The 14,630-nt window shown below is 37.8% G+C and overlaps 2 protein-coding genes across 5 annotated transcripts in view; both read left to right on the top strand.

The window, feature by feature from the left end:
* Positions 1 to 599: 599 nt before the first annotated feature.
* LOC102784914 (uncharacterized) lies at positions 600 to 7,083 on the top strand. 3 transcript variants are annotated; one of them, XM_087852043.1, is made up of 12 exons: positions 700 to 745; positions 777 to 853; positions 972 to 1,040; positions 1,337 to 1,458; positions 1,563 to 1,623; positions 1,778 to 1,930; positions 2,473 to 2,541; positions 2,654 to 2,728; positions 4,475 to 4,543; positions 4,656 to 4,730; positions 6,022 to 6,231; positions 6,493 to 7,083. In XM_087852043.1, the coding sequence occupies exons 3-12, from the start codon at positions 980 to 982 to the stop codon at positions 6,798 to 6,800; spliced, it is 1,203 nt and encodes a 400-aa protein (XP_087708169.1). In that variant the 5' UTR covers positions 700 to 745; positions 777 to 853; positions 972 to 979; the 3' UTR covers positions 6,801 to 7,083. The 3 variants fall into 3 exon arrangements, with proteins under 3 accessions (XP_087708171.1, XP_087708170.1, XP_087708169.1); XM_087852045.1 differs by lacking the exon at positions 2,654 to 2,728 and having other exon boundaries at positions 600 to 853; XM_087852044.1 differs by lacking the exon at positions 4,656 to 4,730 and having other exon boundaries at positions 600 to 853.
* A 1,184-nt stretch (positions 7,084 to 8,267) lies between these two features.
* akap7 (A-kinase anchoring protein 7) overlaps positions 8,268 to 14,630 on the top strand; it is a 46,478-nt gene continuing 40,115 nt past the window's right edge. For both annotated transcript variants that reach the window (XM_006793084.3, XM_006793085.3), the window contains exons 1-6: positions 8,268 to 8,865; positions 8,938 to 9,187; positions 9,871 to 10,026; positions 10,379 to 10,533; positions 10,870 to 11,006; positions 13,354 to 13,514. In XM_006793084.3, the coding sequence (XP_006793147.2) occupies positions 8,686 to 8,865; positions 8,938 to 9,187; positions 9,871 to 10,026; positions 10,379 to 10,533; positions 10,870 to 11,006; positions 13,354 to 13,514 (1,039 nt within the window). In that variant the 5' untranslated portion in view covers positions 8,268 to 8,685. The remainder of the gene's footprint in view (positions 8,866 to 8,937; positions 9,188 to 9,870; positions 10,027 to 10,378; positions 10,534 to 10,869; positions 11,007 to 13,353; positions 13,515 to 14,630) is intronic.

Below are 14,630 nucleotides of genomic sequence, written 5' to 3'. Positions count from 1 at the left end.
CAAAGTTCAACTATTGTGTTAACCCATTTAATCACACCAGCAACAATTGTTGCTGTTTTAACCGCATATTACATTAACAAAATGAAACATATTGTGTGTAGGGGATGTCTAAGGAGTAAAATGCATGCACTTATTCTACAGGGGAAAATTTGAGATTAAACGGTTCCTCACCTTTAAATATCCTGACAGCACATGAAACAAATGAAATCATTTCTTGGTTTTGTCCCTGTTCCTTTTCAAATTAACGCCCTTTAGTGTTCTTTTGAAGTCCACATTTTACTGTGCAAACCTGCACTGAGATGTATTGCAGTGTGTGCACTTTGTACAAGTTGCACTGGCAAAGAAAAACTGTGCACTGCTGCACCCTGCTGGTGTTTTTAATGTTTGCATGCTGAGCTCTTTCAATCTGGCTCTGTAACACAAACTTCAAGTCTTGAAGACTGATGCTGTAGGACTTCGAGTCCCACAGCATCAGTTATATATACTTTTAAAGTTTTAAAGATAAGACACATTGCATGATGTTGTTCTTGTTCGTTTTGGCGAATTGTGTCACAGAGTGCATGACTTTGGATATTTTAGCACCCAGACTTTTTTTTTTAGCAGTCATAGTGGGCGGGGCTGCTCATGAACTCCAATAACCAATGGTTGCTTAAAGCCCTGCGACGTCATAGCATGACCAACCAGTTCAGTCTGTCTACTTTCACTTTCCTTTAACTATAAATGGTGGCGTTTTTGTGATCAAGCTAGGCTACACTGACAATACGATCAATACATCTGAAAGTATTTGGTTTTTTGTTTTGTTTTTTTCATCCCAGCGTCTCTTTTGCGCCCGAAGACCTAGCTTGCACAACAGGTCTGTTTCCACGTTGTTTAGATGTCATGTCGAATCAAAAGCAGAATGGAAACAGGAACTATTCAGTATGAGAAATGTCCAACATCCGTATTCTCTGATTTTTTCTTCTTTTCTGCAGGTGAAATCATGGATGTTTTGCTTGAGGAAATAAGAAGCAAGGATGAAGCAGCAGCCTCTGTGCTGGAACGTAAGTGGCAGCATTTTGAGAATATTAATCCTACACTACTAGAGTAAATAAGATGTAAATATTTATATATGTTTATGTCAATAGGCTCCGTTCTTGCAACAAATGAGTATAGGTGTCAGAAACGACTGGACTGTTGTTTTTGCGCAAACTAACAAGAAAAAAGCCAACAGAACCACACTGAATTCTAATTCAACTCAGTTTTATTTATACAGCACCAAATCAAAACAACGAACAATAATAACTTTAATTTGTATAATCGGGAGACTACTTGATCAATAACAGATCTGCTCTTTCAGAGGCAGATTTACGCAGTGACTCAGATCTCCAGTTACTGACTTTACAAGACCTGGGTGAGCTGTTCCCTGGAGTTAAACATGTCAAACTGAGAAGGAAAATCTTTAATATAATACAGACACTGGTAAGCAAGCAAGCTGTTTATAACTGAGATAAGAGATTCAGATGGACATGTGTAACACATATAGAAAGTCAGGTCTGGATAGTAAACACTTTCATTTGTTTCAGAAACCAATTGATGTGCTCATAAAAGAATTCAAGGGCTTCATTCCACATGAATCTCTCAGGGGTAAGTACAGCCTGCTAACATTGTTGGCTTTTCCATTTGATGGATTTGGATTAGCAGAAGAAAATAGATGGATGGATTTAGGGTGTTTTGCGGCAGTTTTAAAAATACGACATTCAGATTCTTATACATAACTTATACAAAAATTTCCATCCAGCTGCCTTAACCGAACATGGGGTCTTGGTCAACTACCTGAAAATGTTGAAGGAAATGAAGATCGAAATGAATAAAGTGCAGGATTTCCTTGATGCACATATCAATCTACTGGAGGACTTCAGGAAATCTCAACCATCGCAGGACCAGGACAAAGGTTTTTAATCCTGTTTTTTTAATAGCAACGTGCCTTAATTTCATGATTTCAGATTCAAAGCTCTAGTAGAGGGTTTTCAAACTTCAACTTTTCCATAATTAAAGCTTTTTATCTGATCAAGTCCATTTATGCTGAATATTCATAAGCCATGTCCTTTGGTATTGAATAGACACAATATCTGACTATGCCTCAGCTTTCTTTGCTTTTACGTCTGTTTTTACATGAATCCACAAAATGGAAATAACAGAGACATGTAGTCTCAAATAACATGTCATTCTGTCCATACCATTGTCAGAGCAGTCTACTTCAAGTGTTAAATTTTGTACATGAATCACAAAGACATGGAAAAGGTAAAGTCTGTCGAAATTCTGCTATGTTGCCGTTCACAGGATAGATTCTCAGAAACCCCTTACATATAGTATATAACTATGGTATATGACTACATGGTAAATCATTACTACAGTACAGATAAGATTTTTACATACATTCATAAGATTTGTTTTTTATTTCTTGTAAATGTGTTATGCCATTGTACTCAACAGATTCTTCATCAAGTAGTCCAGAGAAGCACCACAATAGCCAAACATGTGAGCCTTCACAAAAACAACAAGGTAAATTTCACTTTCTTTTACTTTACACGCCAGCAACACACAGACACAAGCATATGGAGCTATGTATGGCTATTGTTAAATTTTAATGCTGTTTTACGTGAATGTTTATTAGATACAAGTACCAGTAGTCCAATGTTGTCCCCACCCTCTCCTACCTCCACTGATCACCATCGACAGAAAAGACAAGGTAAATTTAGCTCTTCACTGTTAGAATGTAAGGTGGTATTACTGACCAGGTGTTAAGGTTTCCAACTCCAGGCAATATTCAATATTCACTTAACATATGTTAAAAAAATCTCAAAAATCTAGGTATTCACTCACCCATCCAGATGTTGAACTCACATGTTCTAATCACTTCCATGGTCACAGGTGCATAAAATCAAGCACCCAGCCATGCAAACTGCTTCTACAGACATTTCTGAAAGAAAAGGTCACTCTCAGGAGCTCTGTGAATTCCAGTGTGGTATCATGAGAAGACACCTGCTGTCTAACAAGCGCAGTCGTAAAATTTTGTTGCTGCTAAATATTCCACAGTCAACTCTCAGCAGTATTACAACAAAGTGGAAATGATTGGGAATGACAGCAACTCAGCCACCAAGTGGTAGGCTATGTAAAATCACAGAGTAGGTTCAGCAGAGACACATAGTTTGAAGAGGTTGCCAACTTTCTGCAGAGTCAATCGCTACAGACTTCAGATTAGTTCAAAGAACAGTGCATTCAGAGCTTCATGGGATGGATTTTCATAGACAAGCAGCTAAATCCAAGCTTTACTCCTCTGAGTGTAATGCAAAGTGTTAGATGCTGTAAAGTTTGGTGGAGCGGGGGATTATGGTGTGGGGGCATTTTCACGAGTTGGGCTTGGTCCCTTATTTCAAGTGACATTTAATCTTAATGTTTTAGCAAACCAAGACGTTTTGGATAATTTCATTCTCCCAACTTTGTTGGAGCAGTTTGGGGAGGGCCCCTTCCTGCTCCAACATGACTGCACACCAGTGCACAAAGCAAAGTCCATAAAGATGTGGATTAGCCAGTTTGGTGTGGAAGAACTTGACTGGCTGTGCAGAGTTCTGACTTCAACCCGACAGAACACCTTTGGGATTAATTAGAGTGGAGACTGTGAGCTGGGCCTTCTTGTCCGACATCCGCGTCTGACCTCACAAATGTGGTTTTGGGAGAATGCTCAAAAATTCCCGTTAGACACTCCTAAATCTTGTGGCTAAAATGTGCAGTATATATATCTATGTCTATCTATCTATCTATCTATCTATCTAGCTATCTATATCTATATCTCTATATCTCTCTCTCTCTCTCTCTCTCTCTCTCTCTATATATATATATATATATATATATATATATATGTGTGTGTACATATGCATGACTTTGGATATTTAGGACCCAGACAACAGCTCAAGCTTGTTTGCTTTTTTATCTACTTGTACATGAATCCACAGAATGGAAATAGCACAGACATGAAGTCTCAATTACTGTAACATGTCATTGTCTCCATGTCATGGACAGATTGACAGGCATCCATTATTTTAGTCACTGATTCAAATGCTGTTGGCTTTCATTCAGTTGATTTTATGTATTTCTCACTGGTTAGAATTGTTCATAAAAACAGCAAACATTTGTGAAGTTTTATCTGATTCATGTTCCTGCCACAAAATCCGCTGGTGTTACGTTCACAGTTAGCTTTCAAGTGTTAAATTTTGTACATGAATCACAAAGACTTGGAAAAGGTAAAGTCTGTCGAAATTCTGCTATGTTGCCGTTCACAGGATAGATTCTCAGAAACCCCTTACATATAGTATATAACTATAGTATATGACTATATGGTAAATTATTACTAGAGTATTACAGTTAAGATTTTTTACATACATTCATAAGATTTGTTTTATTTCTTGTAAATGTGTTATGCCATTGTACTCAACAGATTCTTCGTCAAGTAGTCCAGAGAAGCACCACAATAGCCAAACATGTGAGCCTTCACAAAAACAACAAGGTAGATTTCACCTGCTTTTATTTTACATTTCAGTGACATACAGACACATGCATATGGAGCTATGTATAGCTATTGTTAAACTTTAATGCTGTTTTACATAAATGTTTATTAGATACAAGTACCAGTAGTGCAAATTGGTTGTCATCCTTTGCTGTTTTCAACCGTGACCATCCAGAGAAAAGACAAGGTAAATTTAGCTCTTCACTGTTAGAATATAAGGTTGTATTATTGACCAGGCTTTAAGGTTTCCAACTCCAGGCAATATTCAATATTCACTTATTATATGTTAAAAAATCTCAAAATCTAGGTCAGTACACTGTTATACACACTATATTGCCAAAGGTATTCACTCACCCAGTCAGATGATTGAATCCAGATGTTCTAATCACTTCCATGGTCCCAGGTGCATAAAATCTATGGAATGCCAGGACTGCCATAATGAATTAATTAAATACACCATTAAATAATTAATTAAATGTGGTAATAATTAATTCAAATCGGAAATAATTAATTACATAAATATTTATGACACATGTAATTAATTAATTATTGACACATTTAATTAATTATTGACATAATTAATTAATGACACATTTAATAAGTTTGGTGGAGGGGGGGATTATAGTTTGGAACGGGACATTTTGGCAAACAAAGATATTTTGAAATATTTAATTCTCCTAACTTTGTGGGAACAGTTTGGGGATGACCCCTTCCTATTCCAACATAGAATGAAAATGGAAAGAAATGGATGAGCTTGTTTGGTGTGGAAGAACTTGACTGGCCTGGACCTGGCCTGACCTCAACCCGATAGGGTAAATTTCGGTTAAATTAAAGCAGAGATTGCGAGCCAGGGCTTCTCGTCAACATCAATGTCTGACCCCGCAAATGTGCTTCTGGAAGAATGCTCAAAAACTCCCTTAAACACTGGCGGGCAAAAAAATTGTCTGGCATCATATTAAACCACATGGATTAAGAATGGTATGCCACTAAAGTTCATAAGTTTGTGAAAGCAGACAAGCAAATACTTTTGGCAATATAGTGTATCAAATGATTAGGATCTATTAGCCTTTATATTTTGTTCCACCCTAAAAAAAATTGTATTAAAAAATCAACCCTAAAATGTTTAGAATTTTGGCAGCATATTGTAAAGTGTATAGTTGCCTAAGTACACATACTATTTTTGAGCATGCTTAACATTTTTATATTTGCATTTAGATGATCTAAAAGACCATATTTAAAACCTATTCAACTCAAGACTTTATATTTAAAAGACCCAGAAAGCTCTGTTAATCATTCAAATAATTTTTAGGAAGTTTGTGCAAGAATCTTTTGTGCTACATTAATAAATTAATTTCAGTCAATGAATAAAAGCCTTATATTTAATTTTCCATGAATGACTGTATTACAGGAAGTTTAATTTGATTCTCCTGTGAATTTAACATGCTCTTTATTTGTAATTTTTTGTATTATTTCTATAGCCACACTGAAGTACAAGAGGGTGATAAGTGGACAAACCTTTAATGCCCATCAACAGATACTGGAAAAAGTAAAGGCTTTAAGTGAGGATCCAGATTTGAATTTGATCGAACAGAAAGAAAGCAATCGGGATTGCCAGGCCATTATTGTCTTCTGTCCCATTGTTTCACGTATGAGGACAGATATTGAGGCAGCCATGACGCAAGTCAAAGGTAAGGGAAAGAATTAAATTAGTCATCCATTCAAAAAAATTGCAGTTGCATTCTATGAGACATTTTTTGGGCTTGAGAATACGACCTGAAAGTAACTCATAATAATGATGAGCTTTTAAAAGCATCAAGAATAGCATGAATGTTGTCTAATGTTTCTATAGTATAAGAAAATCTGTGGCTTTTGAAATTTATTTATTTTAATACTTTTCCACTGTTATGTTATGTTCTCATAATCCGTCTCCTCTTTTTTGCTCTCTGTAGGTTCTCAGCCTGTCATTCTGGTTTTGATGCATCACACACATGAACCCAGACATGTAACTTTTATGAAAACATGGGATGGCGTTTCTAATGTTGTGTTACTATCCCATGTTTTCTACCATGAGACAGTGCATGGATTGTTGCAGTGTCAGCAAAATAACAGTGCCATTTCTGAAATTCGAAAAGCATTACTGGAGCATGCAGATATCCAGACAATTAAAGATACAAGTGGAAAGACACAGAATGTGGCTGCTGAAAGTAGTAGTGGCTATAGTTTTGGTAGGTTGATACCCAAATACTTTGGTAAGTAATGATAGTGTAAAGTCAGAAACTGTAATGGCTTGTGTCAACAGCAACACTAAAATAAACAATTCAAGACATGAAATACTATTTCTTAAATGTGCCTTTCTTCATCAACCAGTCAGCACCTGCTTAATGCAACTAAGAAATATTAGATTTTACAAGCTAGAGTAAAATAAAAAAAGATACTTATTTCAATGCTTCATTGCAAAAGCTTTTTAACATTCCACTCAGTTATGTAGTGTTTACAACCCGACCAATTCATTGTGTGTGGTCAATAAACATGTAAATATATCCCATGCATTACTCTTTTGTAATCTACTTCTTGTTGCACTATATCACTTGGGTAGTGTAGATTGCTCTGACCATTTGAGTAGGAAGCGAAGATTTTATGGTTTTGGAGAGGCAAAATAATTATTTTGTACATTGTGAAACAAGGGCAGTGCAGATTCTTCTTTGTGACCTTTATTTTAGTACTTTAAGAAATTTCAGCTGTAAGGGTAGTTGCAGAGTCAACAGGTGTGATCATGAAGTGCCAAGTTCAGAGACACAGTATATGGGTGTAGATAGTCATAAAACTAAGTTCAACTGTACAATTGATATTTATCTCTAAAAAACAAATGTGACAGCTACAGCTGTATGTACCCAGTGACACAGTAAGTCTTTTGATCATCAAGATAAATAATCAATGCATTTCTATCAAAGTCAAATGTATTGTGATTAGTTTCATGGTTGCTATGTAAATCTGCAAGTTATTTTCATCTTTCAGAAAAAAAATCAAGCCAATGTTTAAAATTGTGAATACAAATGTAAAAAAAACATCTGTTGTCTTCTTTTTCTTTTTTTTTCCTTTTTTTGTAAAAAATTGAGGCGTCCTGAACAGTTCAAAACACCAGTGTATTTACAGTATAATCTAACCTAGTTCAGCTAATATTTCTGCTTTTATTTTCTATATTCTTGACTTTTATTCACACTAAGAAAGACTAAAGAGTGCAAAGACCACATATTCAATGACAAGCCCACTTTATACATGTATACCATTATATTCATAGAAAATGAAAAATTGTGTGTGACAAAGTTTTTTTTTTCTTTATGGCTGGTGTAAAGTTTGTCATCTAAATAAAAATGAACTAACATAAACTGCTCTGTATTCTAGTATTTGACGGAATAATTACGTTTAATCCGGTCCTTTGATTTGCTAGCAACGCCAAATTAATGTCACATAAATGACGTGTGGTACTTAAACCGTGTTTTGAGGCCCCCTGGGGCGTAGAGCTTCTGCAGAAAGGCATTCATGAAAGGGAAAATTAAGGTGGAAAAAATAGTAAATATGAAGTTAAACTAAGCTGGATGAATATGATTGTGTCTTTAGTGTCTTTGTTTTCCTAAATGGAGAGGACATATAACTTGTACTTTTATTTTGAAAATGTTTGTTTTATTTTTTTTCTAGACCGGAAGTTTGATATTGTTTACAAATGAATGCTTCCGGTAGGTCCTGCTAGTTAGCGCGTTGGCATGAATATTATTTTGTGTTATTTACCTTACCAGTTTTGATACAAACACTACCAGCTCGATATAAAGAAAAGTAAGAAAAATGTGCACGTATTTCGTTTAATTTGATAAACAGTAGCACAGCTCCGTTAGAGAGAGTTAGCTAACAGTTGTGTAGCTCAGCAGATGTTCTGCAGCATGGCTCTGATATATTTCAACAGGTGTTGTAAACCGAGGTAAAGCGAGTCTTTTGAGTTTCATAAAAAGCTGCAGACTTGTGGGTTTTTTTGTTGTTGTTTTTTTTGTGTGGTAGTTGCAATATTGTTCTCTGTGATGCCTACTCCACATATTTCTCTGTTTAAAAATCTAAAAGTTTATATCTAAAATTGAGCAGACTTGTGTGTTATGATCTTCAGCCGTGTGATATTGAGCCTCGGGTCTAAGCGTTCACAAAGCGCGTGTTTACAGAGGATATGTGCTGTTAATGAAGTGCTGCTTAGGAGTCAGTATTCAGTATCTGTCAGTCATTCCCAACAAGCCAGAGCTCTTCGCCTCAAGCCGCCTGCACAGCGGTTCAGATTTCAGGTAATGAAGAGAAAAATCAAGCTGGCTGCAGAAGGTGTAACCTGGAAATGATACATGGCCTTTCTGTTTTAGGTGACAGCACCGTCCTATCATCATCTGCTCACCTTGTGTGATATGCAACCAGCCAGCATCTCCTACGGAAGAGACACAACTGCAGTTGCATCAGATGAGGATGATGAGGGTGATGAAAATCTGGCAGGAAAGGAGGTCGGAGAAGAGCACAAGGACCTGAGAGAGATGGTGATGACTTCAGTCCAGACAGGGGCAGTCGGCATGGAGGTCCAGGAAAGTCCTGCAGATCCTGAAGCTGCCTCGGTGTCCAGTAAGTTTAAAAAAAAAAAGGCTTAAACTGTCATACAATACTGACTAATCTTTGGTTTAATTGAGGAATAGATTCACTTTTTTGTTGGCTTCCTGGTACCACATAATTTGAAATCTGTGTTTTATTTAGCAAAGCAATATTTATCAAATGTGAGCGTGGACAACAATAGACTAGTAAACACGCCTGCCACGTGTCCTTGCATGATTGAATTTAAATGAAAAAAGGTTTCATAACTGCTTTTTAAAATTTTATGAGGTGACCAAATATAACTTTAACGCAATATAAGTTTTTGCCAGAAACTCTTAAGCTTATGGCTTAACACGTTTTATAATGCGGTTCTGCCTGAGTCAAAGTCCAGATGCAATTTAGATGACTACTTGTACTACTCGAACAGGATTTTCTATGCTGGAATTCTGCGATAAGCAACTTAAGCACACTGTAAAAATGTTACGGTGCCAGAAACTTAGTACTCAGTACCAATACCTGTTGTATGATTCTCGGACTTTCAGATTTTGGGTATCATAATTCTGGGTTCTGGTGCTGTTTCTAGCACACTATTTCATGAGCCGTGTCGAGTCTGTGGGTAACACTCCATGCCTGTGACTGCATGTCTGTTCTTTTTTGTATTTGTATATTCAGTTCATGTATATACAGTATGCTAAACTTGTTTGTTTTTTTGACAGCTCCTTCAGGATCAAGTGAGAAGAAGACTAGAAGGAAGTTGAGGAGGGAGAGGAAGAAACTGATGAAGAAAACGCTGAAGTGTTCTGATACTTCTGAAAACTTATTGTCAGAGCTTCCATTTGCTTTGGCCAGCCCAACAACATGGAAAGCACTATGTATGTTCCTAATGTTTTATAATTACTTGAATTAGCAGCATTTTTCCCCACTATTAAGAAGCCTTGATGACAAGTCAAGCGGGCACGTTGTGGCTAATAAGTGGTCTGTTTTCACTGTCCTGATCCTGTATTATATTTATTTTTATGCAAATCCTTAGCATGATGTCCAGTTTTTATGTACTGGTGTTGGTGCTAGAGGAGCGGAATCAGAAGAAACTTCATATTTTCATAGCTTATATTTTACACCTCCAACTCTATTAGAACTACATAACAAAATAGGATGTGCTTTCACGATTTGGGACCTTTCAATTGATATTTTTAATTGCAACTTTCATTTTGCTGTTGTCCATAGTTCCCAGCCAAGAGTCAACTAAGAAAAAGAGAAAGAGAAAGCGAGGAGACAGCGAAGGCCGAGTGGACAGTGAGGACGATGGGGACAAGAAGAAGAAAAAGAAAGAGAGCCAGCGACCCAATTACTTTGTCTCCATCCCCATTACTAACACTCAGGTAAGAAGCTGGAGCAGGTGGAGTTTATGCACATAGCATCTTTCCTTTCTTCATCTATAAAAAGCTGTGTGTTTAGAAAAAAGGGTCTCCTCCAGAAAGTGGGTTTACTGAAAGCTCTGAGTTTGTTAACAGGAAAGTGAAGGAAATCAAGGGACAGTTACTGTGGTAACCAACACTACGAACCTCACCTGGGCCTTGGCAGGTGTTCTTTAACAGACCTCAAGTTTCTCTCAGGCTGATAGCTGTCAGTTTAGTTTCCTCTTTCATACAGTCAATATGAAATCACAGTTTAAGGACGTGGCTTTTAACTGACTTCTGCTCTCTGTCCACTGACAGATAAGCTCAGCTGTGAGTGAGGTCCAAGAGGCCGTGCTCCAGCAGGACCCCCGACTGGCCAAAGCTATGATCCCTGTCCCAACTCTTCACATCACGCTTTTAGTCACTCATCTTGCCAATCAGGAGCAAGTAGACCTGTGAGTTGGTGCGCATGCTGACATCCACATCACATTACACACACAGAAGTTCATATGAATACTATGACACCCAAATTGTCTGAAATGACCTTTGCTTCTTTAACTAACTATAACTACATCGTAGAATGTAAGTGCATGTCATATTTTGGTCATGCTATAGCACACTAACAGTAAAAAGCAGACATTATATTGTTCATGACAGCAATAAATTACGTTTTAGTAGTTACATCAGGAAGTAAACTTTGCTCTGAATAAGAGTTGCCCTCAAACTGAAGAAGTTAATTATCATTTAGATACCCATCCTTTTCTTACTGCGACATAATAAAATGACTTCTATCACAAAAGTCTTCTGTTGATCGCACAACAAAATGATTTTTTTACAGCAGCCATTTTGAACTAAGTTGTTACTCATAGCATTAAAAATGGCCTTGAGTAGTAACAGTAAAAAGACGGCTATTGTTAATGTTATTAGTTACAGCAGAGCTTCTCTCTGTGAGCCTGAAAATGATCATCTAAGTGCTCACAGCGTTGTGGGTTGCTTTTTATATTCCACTTTTCTGGTCTTATTGATCACTGCAGCACTGCGAGCCACATTCACACACACACACATTCTTGCAGCTCTTTGATTCATTCCTTCAGAGCTTTTTTTTTTAAATAACACACATTGGATGCTACATTACAGGGCTGGCCTGAGGCTCATTATTGTACCTAAGAACAGCGGTCCCCAACCCCCGGGCCTCGGACCGGTACCGGTCCGTGAGTCGTTTGGTACCGGGCTGCAAGAGTTGAGGCTGAGGTGTGAAATGTATAGTTTTCAGGGTTTTTATCGGTTTTCAGCGTTATTTTGTTACCGTTTTTATCGTTTACTCGGTTTTCCTTGGTCTTTTCACGTGTGTTATGAATAAATTTTCTTTTTTTTGGTACCGGTACTAGTTTTATTTTGTTGTATTTATCCCCGACACCTTAAAGGCCGGTCCATGAAAATATTGTCGGGCATAAACCGGTCCGTGGCGCAAAAAAGGTTGGGGACCGCTACCTAAGAAGACTCAGATTCAATTCAGTTCAACTCAGGTAAACTTAGTGCCAAATTACAACCACAGTATCCTCATGGTGCTTTATATCGTAAGGTAAAATCCCTAAAATGTCAGAAAGAAACCCTTCGGTATTGCACAACCCTCTATGAGCAAGCACTAGGTGACAGTGGGAAAGAAAAACTCCCTTTTAACAGGAAGGAACCTCCAGCAGACCCAGGCTCAGAGAGGGGCGGCAAATAAAATGACCAAAGCTATGCAACAAAAAACTGTTTTACCAAAACAAATTTTAGCCCTTCACTGAGATCATTGTATCCCCCAGATTACTGTGTTGGGTCGCTCCTCCTCCTCCATGCGGAGAATCCTCAGCAGCTTTTTTCCCCCCCCAAACATGCACACATGCATGTAGCAGCGGTGTACTCAGTGACACCAGGTGTTGTGTCTTGGGATGTAGGTTGACTAGAACAACATCTCTTTTGTTCCGGTTTTTCCATTTTCTTTATTTGTTCTCTGAGCATAAAATGCACAGTAATCCTAAAATGCCGAACTTCAATCAAACAGAGTGCTCTCAAACTAGTTTACTGTCAGAATCAAATTTCCTCATTGAATCCCATTTAGCCTCTTTAAAGCTGCACATTATCACAACATCAGATAGCTCTGATAGCTCGGCAAAATCCTGTTGCAGAAGTAAATATATGGATGCAGTGTCGGCAGTGACTAATTACCAACGTGTCACATTAGGTACGGCTTGTCTTATCTTTTCCTCTCAGCACTTCCACGACAGTCAGGCTGTACATTTTTACGAGTGGTTTGGATGTTTTAGAGTAAGCCTTGTCTTAATCAGCTTAGTCGTTTTCATCTTAAACTTTCTTTTAATCATTTTAAGCATTTTCAGTTATTTTTTACTCTGTCAGCACATATCTGTCCCACACACATCCTAAAGGCTAAAATACTAAATGAGTTCAAATTCTGCCACTGCACATATCATATCATATATAAACGAAGTAATTTGAAAGTCAGTTGGAAAATAAAGATTTGAGTTTGAAATTGCTGTTCTCGCATAGCTTTAGAGGCTGATGGAACTATAAAGGCAGTCTGTGTTTTTGTGAGCTAACTCCGTGACACTCGGGGACATCGGAGCTGCGTTATGTGATGAAGTGATGCTTAATCCCATCAAGAAGAAGATGGTGTTATTAGTAATCACTAGATTCTCCCATTATGTAATGTGACAGGAAGGGAGCGAGAGAGGGGATTAAGTCATGAATGTGTGTGCGTGTTTGTGTGTTGTGCATATTCATGTGTATATTTCCTTTTAGGGCGGCAGCGGTGCTGGCTCAGGTTGAGCCGTCACTGGCTGAGTTGCTGGGTGGGAGGGATCTGGTCTTGCCCTTCTCAGGGATAAGTCATTTCAGGAAGGAGGTGGTGTTTGTCGGACTGGCCTCCGGACAACACAGACACACACTGGACAGCTTGGCAGGTCAGTGGCAAACATTTAGCTTCTTGCTCTTGTGGTCATCCTTCCTCTCTCTGTCTCTTTGGTGTTTAGGTTTGAAAGCACTGAGTGACATTTTTATTCTAATTGCTTTTCACGCTTTAGCAGAGGGTGAAATTCAATGCTAATGTGATATTGTACTTGGCTTGGTGTGCACTCTGGAGGGGTGTCTGAAGTTGGAATCAGCTGCTAGTAGCTAATAGTGTCTGCTTACGTTTCTACATATGAGATCAATTAAAAGTATGTACAGTTGGAGGGTTTTTCCTTCTCGAGACACTACGAAGCTTAAAACACCTTAATGCAGGTGGATGCTTGATGTGGTGGAGCCTTTCTTATGGGTATCAATGATTAGACAACTGCAAGAGAATGAGATGTTTAAGATCTTTAAGATGTTTTAAGTCATAAGTCTCTCATTCAGAAGTCATGGAAAGTCTAAGCCTGACGTTTGTCTCGGAGACAACAGAGGACCTGGTAAAACGAGAATAGCGGAATTCTTAAAATAAATGGCAACCAGTTTGGTAAGAACCTCCGGGTCAAAGTTATACATCGTACAAACGTGTAGAAATGATTAAAGTCATACTCTATGTAGTGCAGAGACTTGAGACTTCACAGTGTGAACACGTCCTCATCTGTAATTTAGTCGATCTGATTAAATAAAATGGAATTTTTGGTGTTTTTCCTTTTCTGTTATGTGTGTGTGTGTGTACATGTCAACATTTCTGTTCCTACATTTTTCTTCTTGTGCCTAAATCCTCGTGTGTGGGTGCCTTCAGAATCTTTTGCGTGTTTGTTTTTGTGTTGTGCCTCTGGCAACAACATTAAGCCATTTCTAAGAGGATTCCAACTCCAATGCTCTTGCACCACTAAAACATACACAAACACACACACACACAGTAAATGAGGTGACCTTCACTTAATACTTTCCATTTGCACCCTTAACAGTTAAATTGGAAGTATGCTGTAATTAATGTGTGTATGATACTTAAGGTTTTTCGATTGTTTCTACCTCTGTGAGATGTTCTATATTAAAGTGAAGATATAGTGTTTGGGCAGCATTACTGTTTTTGTGGGATTTGTAGCTGCTCATGCTGAGATTTGCTG

The sequence above is a fragment of the Neolamprologus brichardi genome, chromosome 15, assembly GCF_056152115.1.
Source record: "Neolamprologus brichardi isolate AB-2024 chromosome 15, ASM5615211v1, whole genome shotgun sequence".
Classification (NCBI taxonomy): Eukaryota; Metazoa; Chordata; class Actinopteri; order Cichliformes; family Cichlidae; genus Neolamprologus; species Neolamprologus brichardi.
This window is presented reverse-complemented; position numbering and strand designations above follow the sequence as displayed.